This window comes from Larimichthys crocea, chromosome XV (genome assembly GCF_000972845.2).
Source record: "Larimichthys crocea isolate SSNF chromosome XV, L_crocea_2.0, whole genome shotgun sequence".
NCBI classification, from domain to species: domain Eukaryota; kingdom Metazoa; phylum Chordata; class Actinopteri; family Sciaenidae; genus Larimichthys; species Larimichthys crocea.
Window position 1 is genome coordinate 2,503,117 of NC_040025.1, and position 26,032 is coordinate 2,529,148.

Sequence of the window (26,032 nt, forward strand, 5' to 3'; positions counted from 1 at the left end):
CCTCCCATCGAGAGCCCTTCTCCTTTTTAAATCCCCTTTTCACTGTTCATCATTAATTCATCTGTAACTCGCATGAAATTAGCCCATGTCGATCCCCGATTCGGAGGATGCAATCCGATTAAGGGGGCAGGGACAGGGGATGTAAAGAGCTCGACAGGGATATGAACTCTCAGCCCAGCAGATTAAAAAAGAGAAAACAGTGAAAGGAGGAAGAGATGGGGAATGTAGGGGGGGGAGGCGTTGGATTAACATGAATCGAAGAAAGGCTGAGGATGCAAGGAGGATTCTGACAGTGTAGCTAACAGGAGAGGGAGAGGGAGAGCGCAGGGATGGCAGGTAAAACATCAAAAACCAGGGTCAGTCTGTCTCCGTACGAACAGATCTCATGAAATTCTGAATAAAGACGTTTCACACTGATTTATTGAGAAAGACACTAATGACTACTTTGGGTGTGCTGGCTCAAAAGACTAGCTCAAAACACCATCAAACGAAAGAAGGAGCCAGCCATACACCCAGCAATTAGGTCATCAAGTCTCCACAAAAGGACGTTATGAGACTGCTTTTTTTTTTTTTTTTTTTTTTTTTTTTGTAAGGGTTGGATGATTTGAAATAGAAGAAACGTCAGTGAAGTTAAAGCGAAATGGAAAGTACAAAGGGATGAATTATTTGCTTTGAAGTACAAATCCATATTTTAATTTTTTTTTTATCAGTCGTCTATTTTTAAACTTTCTTTGACTGAAAGATAACACACTTAAGTGTGCAATTTACATCCAGTTCACAGGCTTTAAAGGAAGATTTTGCCAAATAATAAAAAAGTTTTTCTACTTAAAGGTGCATTGTATAAGATTTAGGGGGCTCTATATCTACTTAAAGGTGCATTGTATAAGATTTAGGGGGCTCTATATGCAGGAAATGGCAGAAATTGAATATAATATTCATAACTATGTTTTCATTCATGTATAATCACCTAAAAAATAGGATTCATTATTTTTTTGTTACCTTTGAATGAGCCTTTTATGTCTACAGGTCCTCTTCCACAGAGTGTGCCATATTGTTTCTACAGTAGTCCAGAACGGACAAACTTAACTCTGGCCTTTCGTGTTTCACATGCGTTTCACAGCCACTGTAGTTTCTCTGTCATGGTAGGAAGGCGAGGGTAAAACAAAGGGGGTCGCAATCCACAACTGCACCACTAGATGCCCCTTAATCCTACACAATGCTCCTTTAAATCTTACTTCATCTAGACATGCGCTTTTGGTTTTCACCCTACGAAAGTGTAGTTAAATGGTTAGTAGTGCTCATAGCACTGACACATTGATTTAAAAATTGCACAGCAGCCTCTCTGTTCCAGAACCTGCTGTGAACAGCTTTTATAAGGACTATTTCTTTGACAGAATGAAGTTTCAGGATTGGTGACTTGACCCTTTTAAGTTATTTGATTTGCAGTCAGTTCAGGAGAAGAAGTGAGTAATGAGTGGTAGTATCCAACATGGATGAACAGAGAAGTGCTTAAAGTTTAAGAAAAAGCTGTCATAGTTCTGAATAATGACGGACAGGCGATATCTGAGGAGTTCACAGCACATTTGCACAGATGCTAAGCACTAAAAATAATGAGGATATCAGGTATTCATAATTTTACACTCTGTCACCACCTTTCATTTGTAGCTCGTTTTTGAGCACTTTATGCACCACATCAAATTAAAAGAGCCTTCTCTGTCGTCGAGCTTAACTTTCCCTGGCTGCTATGCTGGATTTCTGCCTCTGTCCCTTTGATCATGGTGCTTTAACAAATAAAGTGTCAACCTGTCATGTTCGTCCGCTTGTGTCATCATGCGAAAAATCAAAGACAACCACTGACAGAGACAATTTACCAGTTTAGAACCAGAAATACATTTTTCTACCAAACTATTTCCGGTACAGCCTTTTGATGCCGTTTGCAAGGTCTAATTTATTATGAAATCCAAACCTTTACCCGGGTGTTTGATCTTTAAAGGGGCACTCCATCCATCTTAAACAGGATCACTTTTTTAGCCATAGTGCTCAACCTGTGAAAACGATTGTGTATTGAGATAATAACCCCTGATGACGTCATCTGGGGATATCTTGACTTCGCTTCCAAACCTAGCTTCGAATTTGAAAATTCAGACCAGAAAACCTGCGTTACAAAGTGGGGGATGTATTATGGGAAATGTAGGAACTAGCGTTAGGCTGCTAATCAAAATAACTGGAGTAGACCTTTAAAATATACATTTGCTACTTTTTGGTCGGCAGAATGGTTTATCCTAGTTAAGTTTGCAGTAATTAGTCTCAGTTGGTGTATTCTGTACAGTAGCTCACTCTCATTGTTTCAACCCTTTGTCTCTCCTCAGGTGGTCTGGAGGAGCTGGCGGTGTCCCGTCGGTTGCCCAAGGCCTACAGCACCGGCTTTGTTGGCTGTATCAAGGACGTGGTGGTGGACGGCGTGGAGCTCCACCTTGTGGAGGACGCCTTAAACAGCCCCAAAATACTACACTGTTCCGCCGCCAAATAACTTGGCAGAGACAAAATATTGAGAAAAGCGAAGAAAAAAAAAAAAGAAACCCTCCCACCCACTCCCTCCATAGCGCCCATGTCTCCTGCTGTAATTATTTTCTATTTTTGTATACTTTTCATCGCTTTTTATATGGAAAGAAAATTAATATGTCATTTTAATTTTTATTTTATATATTTTTTTCTTTTTTTTCTTTTTTTTTATCTGCACCTCCGTTCACAGAACACACTTTCTTTTTCTTTTCTGCTCAGGCCCTTCATCTTTTTTCAAAAAAAAAAAAAAAAAAGCAGGCATCTCTGTGAAAAAGAGATATTATATTCTTGCAACTTTTGTTGTTTCAAGACAAACAAACAAAAAAAGATAAAGCCTGCTCCTTTTCCTCGCTCATTACTTGAACACTGGGGGACCTCGCTGATGATCTCTGGTTACTGCCTTGTCTTGGTGCCATATCTATCGTCCACATTCCCCAAGCATGGCCTATACACCCATGAATATATAGACATACATTCCCCCGTGAGAGCTGGACGCAGTGTACGCTGTAAGCCGGAGTGTGTAGTTGTTTGATGCTGCAGCCAGCTGGCGTCTCCAGTCAAGAAACTCTGTATTCAGCCCCGGTAGTCCACCGTATTTTCCTAATGGGACTTTTCAGATATCAGTCAAGCTGCTACAGTGAGAAAGTACACAGTCGAAACCACTCGATCAACCCCCATCTCACAGCGCCAAAAAAAAAAAAAAAAAAAAAGGAAAAAAAAAAAAAAAAAAAAAAAGAGAGAAAGAAAAAAGAAAAAACTCTCCACTCGATGTGAATCCCATCAGAGCCTCTAGTTTTGAAATATGACTCACTAACACTGCAACACGACATGACGGAGACGGAGAGAGCGCTGAGTTCCACAATGACTCGCATATCATTAGTCATAAGTCAAGACATGAATCATAGACATGAATAAATGTTATAAATATAGAGTATATAAATAATACCTGAGACTGTGAATATGTAAGATGGGTTCTCTTTGGAGAATTGTGCTTCTCATGTACTATTGTGCGTTCTGTTTTACAATCAGCAGATGAAATAATGATGACCACTATAAATGCATGCACTTCTGCAGTGTTGGTTTGAATCTGGTTTTTGTTTGTTTGTTTTTGTTTTGTTTTGTTTTTTACTCACGTTTGTTCCAAACAAAAAAAAATTATAATTTGGAAGATGTCACTGTTTGGGGGTTTGTTTATTTTTTTGCAATGACTATTAAATGGTTCCTTTGTTTCTCTTATTTACACTGATGTGATTTCAGAAAGTGCAGAGCTCAGAATAATTGTTTTGTATTTGCTCATTCCCTGTATCTTTTTCTTTGGTCCTTCTTTTTTTATTTTTCTTGGAAGCGGTTAGTTTTGCGGGACCTTGAATGGTGCATAAAGGGGGAAGAGCTGTTACCATATCTGACCTTAAGGAGGTGCTGAAAGCAAAGACTGAAGAAAAGGACAGACATAAAGGAGGAGAGATCTTATCATGGGGAGAGCTACAGTACGACTCTTGGGAATGTCAGACAACAGTCAGTCGTCAACACACACACAAAAAAAAAGCTTCAAAAAACTCTGAGACCATGAGACTTAATTTCTTTTCATATTTGACCTAGGAGCATTCCTGGAGGAGTTTCACTTTATTCGGCTGTTGAGAGAGACCAACTGTGACGTTGTTGTGACCTTTTGAAGCCATAACAGCCACAATATGGGAAAAGATGCATAATCCTACAGTACTGGCAAAATTAACATAGTAACGCATGGGTTTGTATTACTAGTGCGGATTCTGTAACTTTCAGAGAACTGATGCAACGCGGAGTCGTCTTTGCTGAACCACAATAAGCTGCGATGACTGACTTAAAGACACTTGTTTTGATATGAGAACCTTGGCAATACTCTTAGACAAAATCATGCTTGTTCGTGGTTGAGTATCAAATGGTCTTGTGCTATTTTCTTTTTCTTTCTTAAGTTCTTAATTATGTTTTTCTTCTTAAATCATCAACAACCTGTTTTTGTACAGCCCTGCAATTTTTAAGTGTAAATTTAGCAAATGTGTGATCTGTGGAGGTTTATGTTTTTAGTAATATACACTGGAATCATGTCTGACTTGTCTGTTTGCTCACACAATGATATACTTATGTACATGGGGGAGGGAGCGTCCTAAAGCTATAACTGCGTTGTGTGTGATCAGGCTCTGAGTATCCACAACAGACCAGGAATCCCTTTTCTGGTGTCCCAATACACGTTAAATTCCAGCTCTCCTTCTTGTTAAACTTAGACTGGTCTTACTTTTACCACACTGTTCTTTGAATATGATCCATTCAGGTGGTACCACCTAATAAAAAGAGATGCTCCTGTGCATTTGGATGGACTCCAGAACAATAAAGACAGTTGCAGTCTATGGTTTAGGTGGAAACTTATGAATTGCCTTAAAAACTGGTCACCTCAACTCTGAGCAGGTGACAAATATGTCATCCATATAACCGTTTCCTTACTTTAGCCAGTGTATTAGCCTCATCCCCATAATGTAAATGAGTAATACATAATAATAATGATAATTATATTAGTAATAATGCTCATACACAAAAAAAATCCCAGGGGGGGCCTGTCTGCAAATGTCTCCTCTGGCTTTTTACAAAAAATCTTCTATTTACTGTTTTTTGAATCTATTTTCTGTTCCTTATTTATGTCTACATGTGGATTACCCTCCATGTCTGGCCTCTGTAAACTACTGTCTGACTGCGCAAACCTCCTCAAAGGGCAGTGCACCGAGTAAGAGTGGCATGACCTGAACATTACTAACTTTATGACCTTTGTCTTGTGTTCCTACCACCATGAAATAAAATGTCAACCAAATGGAGCCCATTCTTGTCCGCCGTCTTGATTTTGTCATCATGTGGAGCTGATTTGCATTTCGATGACTCTTTAAAGGGTAAAGCGGCTGTTATTCTGTATTCTGTGTTCTGTGGTAGTCTGCTCACCCACCCTGTCTGTGGCTCCTGAACCTGAAACCTGAATGTCCCTACTGAAGACATCTTAAAAATCAAGTTTAAGGCACAACAATGTCCTTAAAACTGCTGGGTTCTGTCTTTCTTTATGTTACTCAAACATGAGTAAATAGTGCATTTGTTGGGGACTATTTTAAGTATTTACCTCATATGTGTTTGCGATATTGATTTAAAATAAACTACTGTGCCGACGTTGAACTTTAAAGTTTATTCTTCATGTTAAAAATTGCTGTTCAAAAGCAAAAAAGGATCACTAACTATCTTTTTCAGCCCCTTAAGATGCAATTGAAAGGCTAGTTAGTGGACCTTGAGTCGGAACATGTCGCCCAGCTCATCAGTGCGCTTCTTTGATATGTTTTAATAGTTTTAGGACAACGATGTAACTCTACAGCACACAGGAGAGGAGCCTTTGGATGCACAGTTCTTGTTAGTGAGAATTTATTGATGGATTTAGTCTTTTCATAGGATTTATAGAGAAAAATATTGTAAATTGTCAGCCTCATCTGTTATTGACACAATGTTTTATCTGAGGATGGTGCAGTGGTTACCACGGTCCCCTCACAGCTGGGCCTTGTTTGCATATCCGGCCTCCTCCGACAGTCTAAAGACATGCGCTTAATCGCTTGTGATGAGCTGGCGACTTGTTCAGGGTGTAACACGCTTCTCGCCCAAAGTAAGCTGGGATGGATGCATGTTTTATCTGATACAGGAAATCATGGAGTTTCTCTAGTGGTGGAAAGAGCATTTGTACTTGGAGATTCATAAGATTCACCTTTTTCAGGAGCTTTCAGCCACTTCTCATGGTCACCATCAGTAGGTGGAGACGTCATAGGCCATTGTTGACCAGAGATAAGACATTTAAACCATGTCCAAATCAGTAAGATATAGTGTAGGTAATGTAAGAGCTAATAGAAAAGAAGAGTGCTCACCTGGAGGTAAGGTTCAGATCAGTTGAAACTGCAGTATACAATTTGGTGTAAAGTATCTCATGAATTTACAGTGCCAGTCTTCTGTTCATTCTCAAGGCGCCTGCATACGTATATTGAAGCAATCACAAGTTCCGACTTCAATTTGTGGTTAATGAGAGGTTACTGCTCACATTCTGATTGAAGACAAAACGTGTTTTTTACCAAATCAAAAGCAATTTAAGTCAGCGAGCTCATACACACATCAATAAACAGCATTTCTGGCTACAGTGATATTTACTTCTTATAATTCAAATCACCTACAGCAATCTCTGTTGCCCAACTGCTAATTGAAAGCCTGAAATTCAAGAGAAAAAACAGCAACTGCTGCAAAACATTATGCATCATTCAGAACATCCCAAATCTGTCTTGAGCGTTTTCGTTAAGCCCGAGATTTAATGAGTTGAATTTATTCCTTGCTAATGACAGAGAAGGACACTGCATCTTATGTTGCGTTAATTAAAAACTCTCTAAAATGGTGTAGATGAAATAGTTTTGGCCAATAACTGACTAACTGGGGAAAGATCGTTTTCAAGTTAATATGTGTAAGCAGTGTGATTAAAGGGTTCTCCAGGAATTAAGATCAAAACAAAGTACAACATCCATATATAGAACCAAATAATGAATTAGAGGATCACTGCTTCGGCGACACCCAGGGGAGCTAAAGGGTTTGAGTTGTGAGTTGGTTCGGGGTGAAATGCTTTTCAGAGGACACGGGATTCACAGAAGACCTGAGAGGCAGGCAGAATATTTTAAGATGTGTTTTTTAAAACACGTGTTGGGGAACACATTTTGTTCAAAGGTCAAAGTGGATTTATGAATTATGCAACAAACTATGGACTCTGTGGATGAAATTTCATCAGATCTTCTAACCTGAGCCAAAGACAGACCCCAGAGTCCAGAACATCATCAGTGATGGAAAAAACTGAAGAAGCTTTCCAACATTTTTAGAAAATGATTTTCTAAGACTTTTGGACAGCTACTTTTCTAAAATAAAAGACCTCACCCTTACCATGCTACATTTCACCTCCTTTTGTGAAATAAAGTTCCTCTCTCACAGCTTTTTATGTCCACATGGTAATAAAAGTTCTTTCTCTCTGACTAGGCTCCAGCTGTCCAGCTGCATCACTCTCAGTATAAGTCCTCTTTGTTTCCCTTTCCAGATTTTTTTCAATCTTTGGACAGGCACATTTGCAAGTCTCAAGGCAAAAGGGGTCAAAGGCCACAAGCTTATATAGAAGCAGCCACCTCAGGGTAGATGGGACATCCTGGTTTCCAATCCCATGGGTGGGAAAAGAGGCTTTGTGCAGTTGAGTCTTTTTGTCCCTGCTAGACTCAACAGGACATGAGTCTGCACGGTGATAAAAAAGTGAATGTTTCAGTCCAGGAACCTCGTCATGTGTTTTCCATCCTTAACTTTACCACTGCTATTACAAGTCATGTATTCCTTACATCACAGTTAATCATTTAGAAAACACAACCGTTTTAGACATTTCAATGTATTTGAACTTTGAACTGTACTTTTTTTTTTTTTACTCTTCTTGGCGTCTATGTTTTCCCCAGTCATTTCTGTGTGATGTGAAGTCATATTTTTCAAAATTCCATTACTGTTGCGATGCACCATAGTCAAACAAATATGTACCTAAACTACATTGCCAAACAACAAGAATTAACAAGAGCAACTTTCATTTTGGTTGCCAGGAAGCCAGCTCTTCTCTCTATCCTATAGAGCCAAAGGTCTCTTCGAAACTTTCCCTAAAGCAGCACTTTGTGATTAAAGTTATTACACTAAAAAATGTTTTTGCATTACAGTCAAGGGGCCATTTTAATGGCTACAATTACAGTGTTGAAGGTCATGACTATATGTAATACCACTCCCAACACAAAGACACACACGAACATTAAAAGCTTGGTTGACCTTTTCCTCCACCCATAGCAACGATGAATTTCTCCCGGTTATCTCCTAAAGTATGTGTGCCTGTAGGTGCAGCACAAAACTAATTTCCCATCACCCTTAAAACCAATACATACAAAGGAACAATAAAAATAAATGGACCACCAAATAATTGGTAATCGCTTTGTTTTTGAGTTGCTCATTCTGGTATCAATCTCATTTAGTATTAAACACTAAATGTGTACTCCGATATTCAGCTACCTCTCAACCTCTTCATCAATTTCCACTATGTATCGATCACAGAGTAATGACCTCCCATTGTGCGACAGGATCATTTTAACTGACCCAAACAATAAGCCCTATGTTCAAACCCATCTATCCAGCCTGAAGCATTTGGCAGAGAGTAAAAAAAAAAAACATCTGCTTTGACAACAGAAATTCCACAGAGAGAAGAAATTCCCTCTCCATCATCTCAGTGTTTGTCTGCAAGCTGCAGCAGCACACTGGGCCAAACAGTGGAAAAGCAAATCCATAGATGTGAAGCCTGTGAGCTCACAGACAATTGCATAAGCCCATCCATCCCCCAGTAGATTAACCTCCACTGATAACCACAGGCTGGTGACGTCAATGCTGCACTGCCTCTCTTACTCCTCTCCCCCCACCACCAACACCATTCCCTAGAGCTGGGAGACTGTCCCATCATGAGGGTATAAGAAAAGAAGGTATATACATAGACCTGCTTTATTTCTCACTAGACAATGGCAGAGTTTTACAATAGTATAGCAAAGCATTGTACAAGTTAATTAGTATTACATCATTGGTGAGAATACAATAACTCCATAGGCAAAATTAGGTTAATTAATATCGAGAACTGTCATGTATTTTCCACTACTCTGCACTGTAATTAGGCACATTCATGTTACAGCATATACAGTATGTACATACATGTATATTTAAGCTTATTATTAATGCAGTCACATGTATTTGGGCTGTGTTCAGATATGCCTTAGCCAATTTGAAGTGAGGAATTAAAGACATATTTATGCTCATTTTTAAGTTTTCAAAGGCCTTAATAGACAGTTTTTCACAGCAGCCATGAAATAGGTAAACACAGGTGTTGCCAATGATACTAATTGCGGTTCTGTTCCATTCAGCTCAGAAAGAATCAGGCTGCTGCTGTTGATTCACGTTCAAGTCTCTGCTGCAATAAATGGAATGGAAGCTTAATTAGTATCACTGGAAACACCTGCGTTGGCCCTACTATTGTCAAAATGGCTGCTGTGAAAAAAATCTCTAGTAAAATGTTAAGAAGCCTCTGATGTGAACTTAAAACAATGTTCTCTAAGTGCATCAAGTTAGCTCTTGTTAGTCAGAACAGGACAGGAAAAGAAACCTGTCATGTGAAATAACAACGTAAAAAAAAGTCACATTTGACAAAAAATAAGTAGGCTTGTTTAAATAATCTTAAAATGTGACAGACCTCTACAACACTGAAATGTTGTTTGATCAAAATACAAACGGAAGTGTTGTTCTGGAGTCAAATGAGCACAAGCCTAGGTTTGTAATACTGTATGCAGAATGTCACTTTTCTTATGGCAGACATCTTTTGATCCACTTTATGTTTAAGGAAATTAAATAAATCAGAAGAAAGTTTCATGTACAGAAGTCGGAACACTGTGACACATACAGAAATATATTTTTATATCATGTAAAAATATATAATAAATATATATATATAATTAGATCATATAATGGTATACGATATAACATAGAAAGGAATATTTCAAATGAATGGTGCGTAGCATCTAACATAAAAATGCACTTTCACATTCATCTCTCTTTAAAATGAGCCTACGGATGATGCTTTTGTTTTGAAGGCAACAGCCGGAAGTCGTGTCGGTAGTGATGTGTGTCTGCACTCTCAGCTCCACAGATCCTCTCTCAGTCTTCACAGCGACTCCGCAGAGGCGAAAGGGGAACGTTTGAGGACACTTGACAGCTTTCAGAGACTGCTATGACATCTCGCAGGTAAAGTTGACATTGTTTTTTTGTTTTTTTTAAACTGTCGCCGTAATATTGCACCAGCCTCTGTTCACTGGACGAGCGGTCAGACATTGAACGGACGAGATTGAACTGAGGCTGGCAGCAAGAAAACAGGGGCGCCTCAACTTTCCCCGTCCTGCAGACCCCCTGTGACAGAGGCACTTGACGCCTCCTATTTTAAATGTTATCCAAACAAACTTCGTTACATGTGTGTTGTGGTAATTGTGAATTATTATTAGAGTTACTTGTAAGTGTGGCGGGTGACAAAAAGTGGCGACACTGAAAGCTTTGGTAAAAAAAAAAATGTAACTTTAAATTTGCTTAAATGTCGTGTAACCACACTTTGACGCCAGGTTGCTCTGTTTTCAGGTTTTACATTAGTTTGCATTTGCATTTAGTCGATGAGCGATGTGATTTATTTCTGTGCTGCAGCTAAGGTCAGACCAGTTTGTTGTTTTTTTTATCAAGAAAAACTCCTTACACTTATTTGCATACTTCATAATTCAACACGCAAGTTTTCACCTTCACTTTTCTCATGTAGTGTGTAGTGTGGACTTTTTCTGTCTCTGTCCCCTTTCTTTGTTTCTCTGTGTGCAAAGTGCAGGAAATTGACTTATAGCTTCCTGTGAATCCAAGCCCCACACAGAAAGCATTATGGTAAACTTACAATAAGACATTTACTGAGGGGCACTCGAGTAAAAACCCAGAAAAACCTCAGTGTTATCGCAGCATCAGTTTGAGGTCTCCACTAATTTATTGTTAAGAACTACAAAACACTTTGTGTGCATGTCATTAGTAGCTAAAACAGCCACTATAAACTATTTTATGCCAGTATAAAATGTCTTAAAAAATACCAATACCAAAGCTATATTTGTAGTCCCTCTAGGAATAGTAAAAGAGCACCCTTTGAAATCAGGGACAGTGGCCTGCTTTACACTGACAGCTTTAGTTGTGTTACTCATTAATGTGTACAGTGTGTATATTCCTTTTACCAAAAGCTCTGTCCTCTTGGCTACATATTATTAACCACATGCACTGTATGTCTGCGGACTAGTATTCATTTGTAGGTCTCGCTGACACATTGACCAGCCCAGTATGAGAGGAAATAAAGAGATACTGCTGTGCTGAACACTGTAGCTGTTTAGATTTTTGCATTTTATGTTAGTATAATGTCTGATTAACTCTCCAGTAACCCTTTCCAGGTACTTTCCAGTACGCAGCTGGTAAGCTAATATTACCTGCAGCATGTAGAAGTAAAAATAATAATTTGAATAAATAATAAGTCATGTGTTTGTTCTGGCGTGGGGTCATTTGGATTATGGCACTTGATTCTGGCCCTCATCATAATTTATAGTCTGCATAAGTGTAACAGCTCTCCGTCCTGGTACTGCAAGGTGACCTCTAAAATGTTGACTCCAGCAATCGGCTTGTGTCTTGACCATTATGGCTGTTGTGGACTGAAGAAAATGCAAAGTTGGCAACCAGAGCGTTTACAGTTGATACAACTAGTCTGCCACTATATGGGTGGAAAAGATAGCAGATGTTTTTGTAGCACATGGTGTTACATGGTGCGCTGTGTCCTCAATGCCTTTGGTAGGTAAAGTTGCAGTGGGGAAATAATGATATTAAAAGGCCAGTCTACTGACTTTAACATAATCCAACTTTACAAAACACAAAGGCATTTCTTTTTCCTCTGACAGAACAAAGACTGTTGACTTGTGGCCATGTTATTTGGCAAAAACAACAACATTTTTTTCACAATAGAATCTGGCTGGATGTGGCTTAGACCTCAGTGCATCAAAGTGAGTTTGGAAACAGTTAAGCTGCCAGACTGGCTGGTGTATTAAAGGAAAATTCAACTTTTTACAACACACAAAACCGTCCATCATGGAACACTGCAGTGCTAAACTGCTTCCTCATACACTTACATACAGCATGGATGTACCTACATACTACTACATCCAGATTCTTGTAAACTTGATGCTATTCCAACTATTCATCAGACTAAGTATACGTTAAGTAGGTGGGTCATTCCTGTGTATTGGACCAGCATCCAATTGACTAATGCAACAGAATTTTTGGGTAATTTCTTTAAACTTGAATTTCACTTTTAGTTTCACTTCCAAATACCCTCTGTGGTTCAGATTAAATTGAATTTTGGATGAAACCTGGAGACACCATTGTAAAAATCAGTGAGCAATCAGTGATAAGACATTTTTAAAAATGGCTACTGGTGCCAACAGGACTCAACACTAACTTTTAAAAGAGGTTGCTGAGATCAGCTTTTGGTTGCCAAAACTGTTTGCCAGCTGCCATTTTAGTCACCTTTATATTTTGAATGATTAAGTACACTGAATATGTCTTAATAATAATGAAATTATATATTTTGGGGTGCACGTTTTGCCAAAAGCCAAGAATTGGTTGCCAATTTCTCGAAATACTTTGAGTAATTAAGATACTATTCAGAAATTCATCAGCTTAATAATAAAATGTGACATATAGGAATGAGCTTTATCAAAGCTTTATGTAAATGAACAAAATTCTTTTTTTTTTAGTTCCTGATATATTAAATTGCAGCAGTGTGGCCATTGAAATGTTCTTCACAAATCTCTCAAAAATGAATTGAACGTGAGGAAACACACAAAGGTATATGTAGCATTGCTTGTTTCTGATTCCGACTCCAACAGCACTATTTAAATAACACTAATGATACAAAGGCTAATAAAGTATTAATTTTAGAGTTCACATTTTGCGTTCTTTCATATGTTAAAAAGTGGTTGCCATTGATGGTAACCAAAGGCCATTGCGACCAGACAAGGCATGTACTGCATTTCACAGATATGAAATTGTGATGTTTTTTTTTCTCAGTCATTTACAATAAACACTTGTGAGTTGACAGAGGGCCAAGCGTTGAATCACCCCAGGGCCCAAAGCCACCAGCAGGCTAAGATCAGAGATAGAGCAAAACACTGAGACAAAGTTAAAAGTTGTTTTCATCTCTGCCAGTTTCCATGGTTTGTCGCCAGCCGAGACACACATGACTGTTGCTCTGTGGCTCGTTCTGTACTTCCTGAGCTGAAATACCACAGGGGAACAATACTACAGTGCGTGCCATCTTTATATGATAGACCTGCTCTCCTGTTGATTGTATCAGATACAATCCCTTTCAGGAAGGATTTTAGTTCATCATACTTGTGGAGAGATGGAGTTTCCCCATATTTTTGTCATTATCGCAGTGACGATTTGCCACAGTTGAGTCATAAAGGAACCATTTGTACTGTCTTTTATTGTGATGTCATGAACGTTACAATGATTATTAAGCGGTATAATGAGTTCAGTCTAACACTGTGGGCCCAGAGAAAGCAGTAATGATGGAGAATCACTGTGCATTGCTGTTCCATTTTCATTTTGCCAGTTCATTCTGTGTAGTATTACAAACTTTCCACTATTGGAAACCACCTCTGCCCCCCCCCTTTGTTTAAAGAGGAGACCTCATCTGTCACTGAAACTCATTTGACCAGCTGAGAACAGTGAGTCAGTTCTCTCGATAAGCCGACAGGAAAACAACAGCCCATGTGTAGGAATAAGATAGCACTGCCAACATTTCCAGGAGTGCTCTGAACCAACTGTTATTTTTTTTCCAGATACTTGTTTTGCATTTTATTCAGGCACAAAACAATGCAGGGAGGCTATAGGAGACAAAACATCAACGATTTTGTCATTTCCACGTGCTTCATATATGACTTCATACATGTGGCTTTAATTATTTATGGGTAAAGTGCTTCAGGAAGGGCATGTTTTTTCAGGTGATGCTTTTATTTTACTTTTAAGCCCTGTAAATCCAAGATCAGGTTTGATCACCTCCACACCTATTGTTGTTTCTGGGTATTCTATGTACATAACTGACATTGAACATTAAACTCACACCCTTCTCACTTCAGTGAGAAGTACTATTCTCTTGCTATTTTTGAAAAAGAGGAACAACGTGAGTGCCCGCTAACTAATATTCACCATTTAACTTCTCTTTGCCAGCAGTAAGTAAATACTGTAGGCATGTTTGTTACAGAAAGAGGTACTTAGCCTGAGATGGTATCTGTTGCATGAGATATCTCTCCACTATGGGTGTGTCATCCCTTTCAGTGGTCCAAATGAGTTAAAAAAAAGTCATCCTAAATTAGTTTGTACAGTCATAACTGACTGACCCAGTATCTTCATTTTTTTTTTTGATTACTTGGAATGCAGAAAAGCAAAGTTCAATCCCAGCATTAGTTATTTTCAGTATGTAGGTTTGAAATCTAACTACAGTCAAACTAGTACGCCCTTAGTTTTGCATAGTAAAATTAGATGTGGAAAGTATGTATTATCATCATACGTATATTTGCTTTTGATAATAAGATTGTGATCAGTAATATTTTCCTGTGATTAGGAAACTGGTCTAAATTCAAATCTAAACCACATCTTCTGTATAATGTGTGTTTTAGAGGCCTGTTTTGAATGCTTTTTGAAAAAAGAGCATTTAACCATTTGACTTTGTTAAAAAGAATAGTGAAAAACATTAAATATACTGTATTTCTGCCTTTACATTATTGAGGTCAGGTGAAATTGCAATGATTTTTTTTAAATATATGTGTTTAGTTCAGAAAATGTGCCATGTCAAAAGTTTGAAGACTTTCTGAGCGATTACCCTACGATGTCTGTTTCTTACCCTGGTTTTCCAGAAAGTTTGATTTCCCTGTTGTCTGTCGAAAAAAAGGTTGGATGTGTCATAGGAGTTATTTATTAACCAATATTCCTGAGAGCCACTTTTACTCTGTATTTGACAAGTACTGTTTACTCCATGTAAATACAAAAAGCCACAATACCGTGTGCTATTAGCTGTTTTTTGGATGATTAAAGAACAAACTACCCCGAAAGCTTTTGACCATTTGTCATATCACCACTAGCGTTTTGATAATCAGTTAGTCAGCTTCTGGTGGACTGCAGTATGTGCAAGTGTTGAAAAGCAACTGCACAGTATGTGCACAGTGATTGCTTAAGTTAGCCATTTAACTAATTCTACTAAGCTGACTGCCTGGTACTTCACAGAGAATTAAAGCATCCAGCGATGGGGGGTGTGCAAGTTTTTGCACCTCATGTAAATACCCCAGATCATCAGCCAGACTAAAAATATATGCGACATTACCAAAATCCACACCCCAGGGCTTGTCTGTGACCAATATAGCCCTAGCAGAGGCTTTCATGCTGCGCTGCGGCTACTAAGTATATCACCTTTTTGTCAGCGGGCCTAGACGGTTGCACTTTAAATAGCCGTCCAAGGCTATATTGAACTTGAGACATTATGTAAGAGGATAGAGTGGTGGCTGGATGCACACTGGGCCTGTTTCCCCTCAACCAGCCCGAGGCCTAACCTGCAGCCCCCAGTTGCCTCTGTCTCTCCCACAGTACATCCAGTTTATTCTCCTGTTCCCTGCCGAAGTCCCGTCAGATAAAACCAGGCTATTTGAAATCTCATTCCCTTTGTCTTGTCTCTGTCTGTCTCTCTGTCTCTCTCTCTCTCTCTCTCTCTCTCTGCCCAAGGCCAGATGCAGGGAAATGGGGCGCCTGTTGGTTGTCAAAGGGAATCCTATTCTTGGAAAGCCCTGAGTCACTCCTGCTCCTGCAGTCATGATCTGAGGAAGGGAGGGGAGGGAGGGAGAGTACATGCACATGGTTGTACAGTATAGGACAGGGCATGCTGTTCAGCCTGTTTTAAAGACTTGAGACTTTAAAAACTCAGAACTGACAATTACAGTGCTTCACAGAGAAATGTTTTCAGTTGAATTCAAAGGCATAACTTTTGGTCCGTCATCACCCAACAATCACCTAAGATTGGTTCTGTGGATGTGTACAGTACCATTGTTATGGTGTTGCAGAAGATTAGCATAAAGGTATTAATAATAATAATACAGCACCATTCAAAGTCCAGGTACTAAGTGCTTTACAATACAGCAGAACATATTTAAAACATGAACTAAATGATGAACTAAAAGCTATAAAAAAAAAAAAACATAAATTAAATCAACCACACTCAACTCAAAAATCATTTAACTTAAAGAGGGATCTGAGAGATTTTATTATTTATTAAGTTTTATTATAATGAGTTAACTGCCTTTCGAATACTAAGTCTTGCTGAGTTAAATATATATATATATATATATATATATATCATATATATTATATATATATATAATATATATATAAACGAAAGTCCTCATTATTCATACGAATAAGAGACAAAAGTGTAGTAGTAGTAGAGTAGCAATGATATTTTAACTGATGATGTGAAAATTAATATTAAGAAAGTGAAATTCCCTCAGGGTTAATTATGCACTTTAAACTGTATCTTGAATTGATAGCCTACAGTCATACAAGGGTTATAACAGCACAATCAACACAGAACATTTTATTAAATCTACAACTTTTCTTTTTACATTGTACCCAAATATAGGGTCATTGCACTAGCAGCACTCATATTTACTGCAGGTTGTTAATAGGACACAGGTCAATACTGGTTCTAAATAACCAGGTCTGTTTCTACAAGCATTTCTTGGTGAGTGATGGCCTAAAAGTTAATCATTAAATGCAGCAACACACACTGAAAGAGAAAGGGCAAATACATTTTGTCCTGCACTTAGACAACAGAGACAGCCAGATCTCACTGCAGCTCTTTAAAAAACATTTTTAAACCTATGGAGAGCTTTGCAGCCAGTGTTACATAAGTGACATTTTTGGAAAACGACTTTCGTAATTAAAAACAAGATGTCTCATTTGATCACAGGACAATAGTGCAGTGTTTCACCATGTGAAAGGCGCAGACTAAACTCTAGCTGTCAGTAGGTGGTTCCATTCAGATTACTGAGACGTTCAGTCTGAATTAAATAATTAATTAATTGTAGACTTCACTAGACTACGCAACGCATGGCAACTTAATTTATGTTTCTAGAACATTATGTAGCAAACTAAACTATTAGTGTGCCATTAGGGATTTAAATGGTGCAACCAGACTGCCATGAAATTTGGTCCACACATTCATTCTTCTCTGAATTGCCTGGCTTTTCATTTAAATGTCATCATCAGGTCAAAATTTCAGCACACTAGCGTGGTTCTTTTTGTTTGTCAGTCTTAAAGGTTACGAACTACTTAGTAGGTATAAAAAATGTAATGAAAATCCAAAGTGGAACGTGGAGGAAAACAAACTGTGCCCGTCCTTTGAGATAGCTACAAAATCCAGAGGTCATTGGAAGGTTGTTATAATGCCGTGCTTTTGTTCCGTGCATTTATTTTCTAATTCTTTTGCAAAGCTGCCTAACTCACCCCTGCACAATTAATAGCCTAATGGCATACTGCTGAATTGGCTGGATTGTGTTGGCAGGGGGGGGGGTTGGTTAGCTTGGCGAGGGCTAACTATGATCCAGTGTAACTACGCCACACGCGATTAGGTGTAATCTCCAGGCACGGGCAACACAGCTGTTGCATTTAGCCTCCGACAAGATAGCAGGGACCTTGTAGCTCTCAGAGACCTGGCTCCCTGATCTGGCCTGGCCTCGTCTGGTCTGTGTTACAGCCAGAGAAAGCTCTTGTTAGCTTTAGGATCACAGAGTGGGCTTTGGAGCCAAGCCACCAGACAGCCACTGTCCTCTTAGGGTACGAAGGGGAGAGCAGGTGACGCCGGGAGAGGAGAGCAGAGGGTGGTTGAGCCGGGTTGCCAGAGCCTGTCACATTCGTCTTAGGCGAGGGGGGGGGGGGGGACTGATAGCACTGACGGGTGCTGGTATCAGGCCTGCTCACGCTCGTCCAAATCCCAGATTAAAAGGCCCCCTTGTTCGTTCTCTCTCTCTGTGACACTCTTACAAATCACCCCCTCCTCCACTTCTCTGCCGTTTGTCTTACTGTCTATTTCTCACTCTATCTGACCCAGTAACACTTTTACAAGCAACCCCTCCACACACACACACACACACCACCACCCTCCCATTTTCGTCTCTATATCTCCTTCGTCCCTCCCGCCCTCTCTTGTGTAACAGTGCCCAGTGCTGGATTACTAAGATCTGAGGCTGCTGAAGCAAGGGGCTGTTGCGGGCTTTGACCAAAATGGTGAGGTAGGGCAGAAACAATTCCTGTTCTTCAGCGTATTTTGGGCTTTTGGACACCCCTCACACTTCTTTGAACTCCTCCTCTTCCTGTGAATAATGCCTTTGATTCTGCTGTAGTCTGCTTGATTTAATGCACAGAATCCAGGGCTGAAGGATAACAAGTGAACTTGGGAGAGCTGGCTGTGCAGAAGTCTCTCTCTGCATATTTGCAGTATTTCTTTCACTTGCACCAGTGTGTGTGTGTGTGTGTGTGTGTGTGTGTGTGTGTTAGTGTAAAGGTGGGCGTTTCAGGATGTTTGGTTACAAAAGGGGCTAGGAGTACGCTCTAGTTGTTAAGAAGGTTGAAAAAGTTGTGTGTGCTGTGTGTCAAAACGCTCAGGGGAAGGTGCCCCCTGCCTTCAGCTGTCTGTAAACCTGACAAGGTGAACAGTTGTGCAGTAGTTGGTGCTTTTGTGTGTTTGAAGCATTGGTCCAGTGTTTGTGCCTGGACCCAGCCCGTCTCCATTGTTTTGATAATTTGACGAGTGACAGCAGCATTGTATTGAGGGATTATGGATTAGTGACATAAGGCATTTTTGCCCTACTGTTATTATTTTTTCGTATGAATCTGTGTAGGATTAAAAACAATACCACGAGTAATCTGCCCACCAGCTGACAGCCATGACTTGTCAATGGTCCGTCCGTACATTAACCTAAATGTGGTGGACAGCTTGAGATGTATAATAAGAAACAGGCTGTGGCAAGTGGAAAATACATACATTTATCAAATAAACACACAAAAAATTCGCATAACTAGTGTCCCAATATCGAAATATAAATATTCCTAATACCACGTCTGGCATATTAGTTTATTTTCAAGTGTAAAATTGTTTTGGTCATGATTCTTCTAGAACAATTTTAAAGGATCTTCATCATAAATATTTGCTTATGTTATCTTTTGGCAAATATATTACTGCCTATTTTTTTTTAAATCTTTGGCTTAAAATTACAGACCAGTATAAGTCAGGATATAACTGTTTATTCAAGTAGTATAAAGAATTGTATGATATTTAGCCCTACATTTGGGTGATTTTAGGCAGATATTCTGATTCAGTGTTGTGATACACCACTATGCAAAATGTCATTTTAATAGACTGATGTTGTTTGAATAAGGAATACACCAAAATAAATAATAAACCATTGTAAAACAGGAAGAACATGATGAACAATAAGCAATTACCATGCCATGATCAGTGTGCACTTAATACATTTTCCACTCTGGAGATTTTAATTGTGTTTCAATGAGAATATTGTCCCTGCATTAGTTTTTCTATTTTCTGTTTGTCTTAATGACCTACTGATGTCTCTGGTAAAAAGAAATTACTGCTTAGAGACAATATACACTACCACATGCGTGTAGTATCTACTGTCGATTAACTCTGAGTGTTATGAAAAACACATTTAACGCTATCTTTCCATTCCTTTGAGTCATTTACAGTCTACAAACTGTCCTGAGCTCAACCGCCCAGCCTCTCTGCCAGACTTCCAGAGATATTTTTGATGTCACAGGGAAGGCATTGTCCAATTCACCCTCCGCTTTTACATGTTTTCATGACTAATCCACTCGTAATCGTTACAATTTATTATTTGTGAATTTCCTCCTATAATCTGCTCCCTTGGCTCGTGGAATGAGAGAAAGCGCAGCAGATCGGTTTTGCCCCCCCGTGGGGGAAAGGAGGGGGGTCAGGTGCAGTCTGGGTCAGATGTCTAGTCCGGTGTGGTCTGTCGTGAGCTAGTCTAATGCAGGGCTTCACTCCAATCTCGCTTTTATTAGTCAAGTCTTCATGTGGGCTGGACTGATATTTGTGTTTAAATCAGGCAGATTTTTTGGCATGTCCTCGATGACCATGATGTAGTGTCCTGCAGCTGCATAAATAATTTATGATTCCCTCCTGTACAAACACTGTTACACATTTAGCATCGTTACTGATTCTCCTGCAGTGTCTGTGTAGCTCTTCACCTGTCTCTTCTTTCACTCCTCTCGTGTTTCCTCACTGTCATAGTCGAAACAGGTCAGGTGGCTTCATGATTGACAATCAGTGTCACTTTGATTCATCTATTGAATGAAAAATGGTGACAGTTTCTTCATCTCAAAAACTGCACATCTGACATTTACATTTAGCTACCAAAAAGCAATTTCAAGCCTTTTAAATTTAGTTTTAAAAAATGTCACTTGCACTTGCACCCTTAAGTTTTTCTGACAAACAGAAACTCCTGCAGTCGACAGTAATATTGTCAGACTTGTTACACAGTTATTATATTCATGTTTTTGTGGTTTTAGGAGTTACTAGAGAAATTAATCGAAAGTGCCATCTCACATAACACGAAGTGAGAGTCACACCCTTGCACCAGCACTGACCACAACAGTGTTTTGGTTTGTATTCGCTGCTCTAGGTTGACATAAGATCTGCTGAGCCGACACATGAGTCTTATTTTTATCTTGCCGTCATGGGTTTGCGTCATCCAGTCTACAAAAACAGAATCGCCTAAACGCCTGCCCACTGTTGAAGCTTTCAGATATTATCTTCTCAGCATGAGCTTCATGAAGGAGCTCTTGTGTCACCCTCTGTCTGCTCTCCACTGGGTTATATTAATCAATAATACGCCTTTGTAAAGTGTTGTGGGTGGTGGTGAAAGGCTACAACTTAGGATGTGAAAAGCATGATTTCCATGACTCATTTGGTCTACAGTATGTCAGTGTTAAAAACAGTCTGTTTTCCCATTCTTGTTGAATCATCGACGTTTACACGCATGTTTCTTTCCAAAGACAAAGTCAAGGACTGCAGGTTATTTTTGGTATTTGAATAATCTGGGGGCTTATTTTTTAACTCCTCAACTTCTTCTTTCTTGTTTCCATTACTCAGAACCAAAAATAAATGAATCACCTGATGGAAATGTTAAACAGCACTTTAGATTCTGCTGAGGTAAATTCTTGTAAATTACAGATCCTCAATGTTCAGGTAGGAAGGAGAGAGCACAGGGTATTCCCCAAATTAATGGACAACTTTAAGAAAATAGACCACCTAAACCATACCAGTAGTGTAACAGGAGTGTTTCAACCTGTCTGTCTTAGAAACAATCTACTTCTGCGTGGTCTACAACATTGCCTTTTCTTAAACATGGTATGCCCCACCCCCCCAGTAAAAGTAGAAAACAGGTCATCTCAAGGAGAGATAAAAAGTTGACATCATAGTCTGATAACAGTGTAAGATAATCTCAAGGAACCAGATTTATCAATGTGTTCAGCTCTGTCGTCAAGTCTCATCATCAAGAACACCTATCAGCTACCAGCTGTTGTAGATCATGTCTTTAAAATGTCAGTCAAAAAAAAAAACCCAAGCGGGGGTGGTCAGTAGCGTGGTGGGTTGTGCAGAGGCCGCAGTCCTTGCTGCGGCTGGCCCCGGCTCGAGTCCCGCATCGGACGGCCCTTTGCTGCGTGTCATTCCCCCTTTCTCTGCCCACTGCTTCCTGTCTCTCTTCAGCTGTCCTGTCAATTAAAGGCATAAAAGAAAAAATACACTTAAAAAAAAAACCCAAAGTGGAGCCTCATATATATGATATTATATATATAAATATCATACTTGATTTAATTTTCTCTCAACAGTTGCTTATAGTAATATATAAATCCAAAGTCAAGAGACAAAAAGGTCAAATATACTTTAGTTTTTTCCACTAGCAACCTAAATGGCCGCCTGATTACAAATGGATATACTGTATAAAATGACACTACAGTGTGTTATGCAATGTAATTATGAAAACCACAGTGTAATACCTAGAAGCAGAGCATACACAACTGACCTTTAGTTACATTGCAGCATTGTTGTCACTGAGGGCTGCAAAGCTTTGATGCTGCTCACCAGCTGTGAGTTAATGTTTATACTAAAAATGCAGATGAATTACAAAATAGCTCTTGAAAACACCAACTAAATGCACATCCATTGCTCGTTGCTCGTCTTGTTTCTTGTATGCAAGTGCAATTTCATGTTACTTTTGTCTACTCCACCTCTCCGTGACACACAAATGGGGCCCTGGGTGGCTAATGGTGCGTTGGATTAGCCAGCAATGGCACACAGTAGTTAGGGAGGTTTAACCCAATGATCCCTGCTTAAACATGAGCTTTAAATCCACACAGCTGACATACAGCCATTCACTGCTGCTGTAGCTACTCAGTTTCTTCGAGGTTGATGTAGTCATTCGCTCATTATACAGAGTTTTAACTCCACACGCCAATATGCTAGTACAAGCACCAGTGTGCAGATGCACTGAGTTTATGTCCTGTGACTGTTTGTTAATAATGCATATAGTTTGGTTTGGACAAGTAGCAGTGTCAAACACTCCATCAAGGGTGCACGACCCAGATAATCAGTCAACATACCTGAGAAGTGGATGGGATAAATATTTGCCTGCAGTGTTTTGCAAGAGAGGAAGTAACATGTAATCATTAGCCCTGGCTTTGCAGTACTGTAAACCTGAGTCCCTTTCAAACCAGGACAGGACATAACGTTTATATGTATTCACTGATTCACCAAGAATTGGGTGGTGCTTTTCTTTTATTCATTTGTAGAAAAAAGTACACTATTTACTAGGGATGCACCAAAATAAAATTTTCCGCCGAAACCGAATAAAAATTAAATGGTTGGCCGAAACCGAATATGAAATGCGGTTGTTAAATTTTTCACTATTTTTTTATTATTGCATAAATAGCCTAGAATAAATTTGTAGACATGTTTTTTTCAAAGAAAGTAAATGTTTATTTAATATCCTTCAAATATTCCAGTAGAATTTCCAGTTAGTATAATTATTATTTCATTTATACTGTTAGAAAGCCCATGTTGTTTTAAGGTTTTAGGTAGACTCCATGGGTAGACCTCACATCGACCATGTTACGAATGACTGTGGGAATGTGGAACCACTGCCTGAGGCTGCATGTCCAGTATGTACAAGTATAAACATGTACAAGCCCTTTTATGACTATCACTCACCTGATGTAGATAACTATTATCTGCCTCCTATATCAAACCTGAATTATGACTATGGCCACTCTGCCTGAGACACAAACTGAAACCTTACACCACCAATTAACACTTAGTGATCAGCGAAGAGGCTGAAATACTGCCAAACTTTTAAACCAGCTACAAACACACAGTAGCAGTACAAGGACTAATTTGCCTAAATTACCTCAAACCAGCTATTTTCCTCCTCAGTTTCTGAGCAAAAACAATGACCTTTTTAATAAAAAAACATCTAAACCGAGACCAAGTCAAGACCAAGACCAGAGTGTATTGAGGCAGGAAGAGACAGAGCAGTCAGAATATAAACTACTTAGTATGTGTAAAGGAGGGCAGTGACTGCTGACAGCCGTCAACAGTGACAAAAAATTAAAAATAGAAATGAGTCAAGTTATTAGTTCCATTTGAAGCAGGACGTTTTACCTCTAAACACAGTAATGATGTTAACAAATAAATCAGACCATGCACCAGCACATTTAGTGATTTGGTGTTTCCCACAGGATTTTGTGAGACTGTGGTGGGTAGACCTCAGACGTTCTGGGAGGGGGGTCCAGGGGCAGCCCCCAATAAAATGTTGCGCATTTTAAAGTTAGATCCTTTTTATGACACAGCAAAAGAAAGTCCCCCAGATTTCCTGTCATACATTTTCAAGTATAAAAAAAGTGTATAGTGGCATATAATGGTTGGCTGAATACTTGATGGTTAATATTAAAGATGCTCTGATCAGCATTTTTGAAGCCGATCGCTGGCAGCTGTATCAGCCAATACCGATCACTGATCTCAGGGTCTTTAATTATTAAAATTTAAAAATCATGAAGTATACTGAATTGACAGCAGTTTATTTCTCAGCAGGCAACATGTGCAATTCTCAGTTTAAACCAGAGCAGACTATACCTGGACAGTGTAACACAGGAGGAGGTGTATTTTTATTTCTTATTTCACCTGTCTGGTTTTACTGAATTCTCCACCTTATTTTAGTGTTTACTCACAAGCTTTAATGATCACCTTGCTTCAAAAAAGTCCCAGAACTGAAATCATTTATAATAATTTCCTTATTTTAAAATGCTGCTTCATAAAATACTGGACTAAACCTCGATCTGAACTCTCCTGTCCTCTTTTTAGTTTCCTGTGCCGTGCAGGCATTTGTTCTATAACTACAGACTGTAGAACAACTTTTTGAACCGTCTCTCAGTCACTTCCACCGTGATTTGTTTTACTCTGACTTTAGCTTAAGGTGTAAAGATTCAGTTCATTATGATAGTGTGGTGGGATAAATTAGACATTATTAGGTGATTAATGGGAAACACTGGTGATATCCCCACAGTTATTGTCTTGGCTGGTCTTGAAATAAAATCCTTTTTGCCCGAGACCAAGATCGATCTTGAATACTACAACACTGCCAACTGAGGAGCTGAGGCATCTCTTAGTCATCTTGGTTGTTAATTTGTTCATTATATGGTCCGTCTGGAAAAGAAAAACACCTCTTAAGTCTCAGGACTGGCTAATTAGTGTGCACTAACTGAGCCAAACTTGCAAAGATAAGTGAAGGAGTTTCTCAGCAGCATCATTTCTCTTCTTGCAAATGGGTCTGAGATATGAAGGTATAAAAAGGGTCACAGTTTGTGAAGCGCTGCTCCAAAATAATCACGAACAACCACAAATTGAAGTTTTAACCTGACAGTCATGGTTTCATTTCAAAGTTAACAGACTGAAGTTCAGAGCAAAAACGGATGGAAAAAGTGTTACTCAAACAAATACTTTGGCCACACCAGTTCTGTACAGTATATTATGTTTTAATAACACTACACTGAAACAGAGAAAAGCCAGTTTTAGACTTCACAAGCTAAACATTACACATTTCATCTGTCGTGACAGCTGAATATGAAATGTAGCAAAACACTCCTACATGTCTGTACATAAATAGCAGTGAAATGTAGAGCAGAGTGGTTAAACAAAGTTGGCCCTCATCGTCTGCTAAACTGCAGAACTGACATTTCTGACTGAAGTGGACTCTGAATGGACAAAAGTAAGTTTACCACAGGCATTTGTGACATTTTTAATTGACGATGGTGTCTGACAGTTATGTGCAAGTTTTGAACTCCGGAGATCTATTGTGTCCGAGGCCTGTTTTGTCTCCATAGCAAAGGAAACTTATGGGTGATGACACAGATTGCAGACATTCTTCTAACATGGATTATTTTGGTGTTTAACGCTCTTTTGTTTCCTGTTGGGGGTTTTTTCTCATGTTTTTAGGTGGTTCCACCCCAACATCACCGGAATTGAGGCAGAGCAGCTCCTGTTGACCCGGGGCGTCCACGGCAGTTTCCTGGCCCGGCCCAGCAAGAGCAACCCGGGGGATTTTACCCTCTCTGTTAGGTACGTCCCCACCTACAACTT

General features: G+C 39.2%; 2 protein-coding genes across 14 annotated transcripts in view; both read left to right on the top strand.

Annotated features, from left to right (window-relative positions):
• agrn (agrin) overlaps window positions 1–5,405 on the top strand; it is a 246,265-nt gene extending 240,860 nt beyond the window's left edge. For all 9 annotated transcript variants that reach the window (XM_019270926.2, XM_027288718.1, XM_027288719.1 and 6 more), the window contains one exon: window positions 2,370–5,405. In XM_019270926.2, coding sequence (XP_019126471.2) covers window positions 2,370–2,530 — 161 coding nt within the window. In that variant the 3' untranslated portion in view covers window positions 2,531–5,405. The remainder of the gene's footprint in view (window positions 1–2,369) is intronic.
• A 4,898-nt stretch (window positions 5,406–10,303) lies between these two features.
• The window catches only part of ptpn11b (protein tyrosine phosphatase non-receptor type 11b), a 38,460-nt gene continuing 22,731 nt past the window's right edge, over window positions 10,304–26,032 (top strand). For 4 of the 5 annotated variants that reach the window (XM_019270975.2, XM_027288542.1, XM_019270976.2 and 1 more), the window contains exons 1-2: window positions 10,304–10,440; window positions 25,889–26,011. In XM_019270975.2, the coding sequence (XP_019126520.1) occupies window positions 10,427–10,440; window positions 25,889–26,011 (137 nt within the window). In that variant the 5' untranslated portion in view covers window positions 10,304–10,426. Of the gene's footprint in view, window positions 10,441–18,524; window positions 18,594–25,888; window positions 26,012–26,032 lie in introns of those variants that run through there. The other variant, XM_027288544.1, reaches the window with a different exon arrangement.